Source organism: Arachis hypogaea, chromosome 19, assembly GCF_003086295.3.
Source record: "Arachis hypogaea cultivar Tifrunner chromosome 19, arahy.Tifrunner.gnm2.J5K5, whole genome shotgun sequence".
Classification (NCBI taxonomy): Eukaryota; Viridiplantae; Streptophyta; class Magnoliopsida; order Fabales; family Fabaceae; genus Arachis; species Arachis hypogaea.
In genome coordinates this window covers 138,828,441-138,833,516 of record NC_092054.1, presented here as the reverse complement: position 1 = coordinate 138,833,516, position 5,076 = coordinate 138,828,441, and the positions used below count along the sequence as shown (strand labels likewise).

Sequence of the window (5,076 nt, the reverse complement as noted above, 5' to 3'; positions counted from 1 at the left end):
ATAAAAGTGTAAGTATTAGTTTTTTTGAAAAATCTTTGTGGGGGCAAATGCCCCCTCTTTTTTATGCGTGGGGCCGTTTCTATTCTCTGTCTCGTCATTGTCTTGCACTCAAGCGCGTGCTTTTCCTGCACCCCCTTTTTCTTCTTCATCTTCGTTGGTCCTTTTGACATAACTCCACTTGAAATTATTTTCTATCTTCTATCCTTTGTAGTAAGGTAGGTTTAGGTATAGCAGGACTTGAACCTGCGACCATTAGGTTAAAAGCCCAATGGTCTACCAACTGAGCTATTTACCTCAAAAAAAGAAATCAAGTAGTAAACGAGTGAAACAAAGTCTGATTGATGCAGAGAAAAGAGAAACATTTTTCCGGCCAAATGGGCGTTGATGTTTTAGACCTTTTCTCGCAAAATTTTGTATCAATAATCAGCATTCTTTTCGATCTTGTACCTTAGTACACTGAACACCAACCCAATCTCAATGAAGACGGGAAGCGCCTGTGAACATAGAAATTGTCTGTCTGGCTTTCAAGACGAATCTCTTTCTATATGCAATTTCGATAAGAGTCGCCGGCAGCAGAGGCTGTAGGTCCCAGCGGGCTGGTCTTCGTTGTCGTCTTCTTGCTTCGAGTCTTGCCATCAGCTTCCTTCGCGTAACCCGATTTGGTGAGTTATAACAAATTCCCGTTGCTGCATCACTGCGCTTTGATTTTGTTGCTGAAAGTTGAATTTGTAGGTGAAATTTGTTATTGAGTTTGTTGAATTTGTCATGGTCTTGTCGAAATAATCACTTAGCTTAAGTTTATTTGTTGGAAAATCTTGAATGTTACTAATTGAGCCTTGAATTTGGTGTTGTTTTGCTAAATAATCACTTAGTTAAATTTTTTTTGCTAAAATTCATCACCCAGTTGGATTCGTTCACTGAAAATTAAATCAGTTGTTGTCTTGCTGAAATAATCGCTTAGCTAAATTTTTTGTTGTTGAAAATAATTATAGTTGAATTTGTTGTTGAAAATGAGGCTCATGTTCTTTGCAATTTAGAATAAAATTGTTCAATTAAACTGTTGTTTCCATACTTTTTGTTTGTATTATTATGAATTATTCTTGGTTTTGATTTGCGAAAGATATACAAATGTAGATATAGATGCAAATCAAAATGAAGGAAATGTTGGTCAAGTTTTAAATTTATCCTATAAAGATATAGATGCCGAGTTTCAGATCACCTCTTGGATTTGATTATTGATTGTGTTATATTTTGTTCTCTCTTGTTCTTTAAACTGAGAAAGTATTTTATATTAGTAACTAGTTAATTGTCTCTTTTTGTACTTTAATTATGTCTAAGAATTAATGCTTGATTGTTATTAATATGTTTGTGAAAACATATACTTTTGATTTTAATTTTATTTTTATAATTTTACATTTTTATTTAATTATGATCGGATCAACCGGGTAAATTAGTGACTTATCGATTGAACCAGTAACCCGGTTGTATGACCGAGTCAATTACCGATTCGGTTTTGATAACTATACTATTTTCATTATGCAGTTTTGCACAAATTTTTATTTTTGCCCCTAAGATTCACGTAATTATTCAATTTGGTCCTCGAAATTCAAAATTACCTATACTATTCCTCTAGATTCAAGTCTGGGCACCAACATGGTCCCTCGACTCTTTCCGACGATGATTAGGCAAACGAAATGCTAAGATGGCACCCTCCCTGCCATGTTGGATGATGAGTAAATGACATCGTTTACTCTTGGCGCCCAAACAAGTCAAAAATGAAAAATAATGGAGGTAGAAAAAAAAATACTTTATTTTGGATCTTCATCATTTCTTCTCCATTCATATACAAAGCAACGATATTTTAGATTTGTTTGGACACCAAAAATAAACTATGTCGTTTACTCATCATCTAGCGTGGAAAGAAAAGTGACATCTCAGCCTTCTATTTGCCTAATCATCGCCGAAAAGAGTCGAAAGACTATATTAATATCCAAACTTAAATTTAGAGGACTAATATAGATAATTTTAAATTACAATAACCAAAATAAGTAATAGTGTGAATTTCAGGGACCAAAACAGAGATTTAGTCCACAAATACTGTCCCCAGCCACCGTCAAAATCAGTGTAGTCATCGACTTCCATTTCCCGCCCACACTTTGCCCCATCACTCCCCACCTCCCATCCATGGCAGAGAGCAGCAAGAAGCGCCGTCGAACCAACACCGACGACCTCCCTTTCAAGAACAAGCTTAAACCAGACTCCACCATCCTCCAAATCCTGAAAGACTTCTCCACCTCTTCCTCCTCCTCTTCCTCTTCCTCCAAAGCCCTAACCCTCCAAGACCTCTCCCTCCCTTTCTCCTGCCGTGAAGTCTCCGATCTCAGCCTGTCTTCCGTTCAGTCCATCATCGAGTCCCTCGTCCTCCGCATCGCCCACTCTATCCTCTCCGGCAACGGCTTCGCCTTCGACGTCCCCTCCCGCTCTGCCACCAACCAGTTTTACGTCCCGGAGCTTGACCGAATTGTCCTCAAGGACAAGAGTTCACTTCGTCCTTTTGCGAATATCTCGACGGTTAGGAAGTCCGCAATAACTGCCCGCATATTGCAGCTGGTTCACCAGCTTTGCATTAAGGGGATTCATGTCACGAAGCGTGATCTGTTCTACACGGATGTTAAGTTGTTTCAGGATCAGATCCAGTCCGATACGGTTCTTGATGACGTGTCCTGTATGCTCGGATGCACACGATCCAGCCTCAATGTGGTTGCAGCCGAGAAAGGTATTGCCTTAATAGATCACAGTGTCTTAAATTGCAGTTGCAGTTGCTGTTCGTTGTAGAAATTTTGGTGGTTGCAATGTGGATACTCTCAATTATAAAGCGCAATTGACTATGTGAAGTGTGTATTTTTATTAATTTGGTAGGAGTCAACTTGTCAATTGTTGATAAAAATCTAAATTTGAAATGGTTGAGTAAATTTTCCAATTGCAAGGCATGAAATTTTGTGCATGAAACTTGAAATAAAAACTGTTGCCACGTTGATGTAATTGTGTGATTGAGAGTCACATGTCAATTATGGTGGTTGTGATTGCAATGTTGCATCTGCATCTCGCTATGGGCCTTTTCGGGTTTGTATGACTTGGGGAGTGTAAAGTTAGACGTTTAAATTTTAATGACGAAGTTTAACGTGGTAGTATAGATTTGGTACAAGGGACTATATATTTGAAATTATCTTAAGAGTCTTAGTTTAAGATGTGGTGTTAGGCTTGCTCCTCGTTTAAAGGCATGTTCCATATTTTTGGTCTCCTTCTGGCCACCTTAATTTCTAGAGTTCATGCAGTATGTAAATTTTTATCACTTTTTATATATTCAAACTCATTATGCTGGAATCTTGGTTGTTTATCATCTTGATTGATCCTTTGTGAGTAGTTAGGTGATTAGTTACTCTGGCAATTTTAGCTGACTCTTCTAGTTAGTTACAAAATGCACCTGACTAAGTAATTGGTTGCTCCCATGTAATCAGATTAGTTCATGTGATTAGCTAGCAATTATTTACCTCTTTGGGTGATTTGATTATTAGGCTTAGATATAGATGCATGTGTGATTTACTACTCATGTTTGTATAAATGGCTTGTTATATGCACATTTCATTGCCTAGTAAAATTTTTCCAATTCTTATTTTCGCTTGTTTCTTGTGATGTTTATCAACCAAAGGTGTTGTTGTCGGGAGGCTGATCTTTAGCGACAATGGGGACATGATTGATTGCACAAAGATGGGTATGGGTGGGAAGGCCATTCCACCAAATATTGATCGAGTTGGGGATATGCAGAGTGATGCTTTGTTCATTCTGTTGGTGGAGAAGGATGCTGCTTATATGAGATTGGCCGAGGATAGATTCTACAACCGGTTTCCTTGTATAATCGTGACTGCAAAAGGGCAACCTGATGTTGCTACAAGGCTGTTCCTGAAGAAGATGAAGATGGAGTTGAAGCTGCCAGTGCTTGCACTTGTAGACAGTGATCCGTATGGGTTGAAGATTCTCTCTGTCTATGGATGTGGGTCAAAGAATATGTCCTACGACAGTGCCAACCTGACAACCCCTGACATAAAGTGGCTCGGGGTTAGGCCTAGTGATTTGGACAAGTACAAGATACCCGAGCAATGTAGGTTGCCGATGACTGAGCAGGATATTAAGACTGGAAAGGACTTGTTGGAGGAGGATTTTGTGAAGAAAAATCCTGGTTGGGTTGAGGAATTGACATTAATGGTGAAGACTAAGCAGAAGGCTGAAATTCAGGCCCTGAGCACCTTCGGCTTTCAGTATCTATCTGAGGTTTATTTGCCTTTGAAATTGCAGCAGAAGGATTGGCTATGACGTTTCACAACCTAAGAGCAATGTTTATTGTCTAAGATGCTGACTATGTCACCACCTGCTCCAACAGTTTAGTGATGCAGTAGTATTTATTAATGCTCTGATTTTTAGATCGACTTTGTGGCTTTGATCTCCCGACTTCCGCATTTGAAATGCTAGAGTTTCTCTTTATCTTGGTTAATTCTGAACCGAAACATCGTATTGTTTTGTAGGACTGTAAAAATGAGTACTAATGCAACTTCAAAATATTGAAAATGTTAAAAAGACATGCAACTGGAAAAATACTGCATATTAAAACAACTAACTCGGTTTGATTATGATGGATTGATAGGAAGCATTATACTGGGAGTTGATTTATTATAACAAAATTGCTCTTTTGTTTATTAGCTATAGCATATACTTGTAGTTTTGTACAGTCTGTTATAGCTTAACAAGTTAGTTAGGACTTGAATTAGCCATATTAGTTAGTTAGACTATCACCTTCTATATATATAAATGCATGATTGATTGAGTCAATACATAATTCACTTTTACAATCAATAATACATAAGCCCATGTATTCAACACTGTTCTTTTTTAAAGCCATTTTAAAAAATCAAGCATGCTTGGGGGATTTGTCATGGCAAGATTATAATAGAAATGAAAAGAATAAAGACTTAGCTTGGTCTCTCAAATTTCATGTATGGTTCAATTCGATCTCTCATTTTA

The 5,076-nt window shown here is 37.8% G+C and overlaps 1 protein-coding gene and 1 non-coding gene across 2 annotated transcripts; one reads left to right on the top strand and one right to left on the bottom strand.

Annotated features, from left to right (window-relative positions):
- Positions 1-222: 222 nt before the first annotated feature.
- Positions 223-295, bottom strand: TRNAK-UUU (transfer RNA lysine (anticodon UUU)). The gene has a single exon. It is a non-coding gene; the product is annotated as a tRNA-Lys (tRNA).
- Positions 296-2,080: 1,785 nt separating this feature from the next.
- Positions 2,081-4,668, top strand: LOC112776305 (DNA topoisomerase 6 subunit A). Its single transcript, XM_025820407.2, has 2 exons — positions 2,081-2,776; positions 3,710-4,668. Exons 1-2 carry the CDS (start codon positions 2,185-2,187, stop codon positions 4,369-4,371), a joined length of 1,254 nt encoding a protein of 417 aa, XP_025676192.1. The 5' UTR covers positions 2,081-2,184; the 3' UTR covers positions 4,372-4,668.
- The last annotated feature ends 408 nt before the right edge of the window (positions 4,669-5,076 follow it).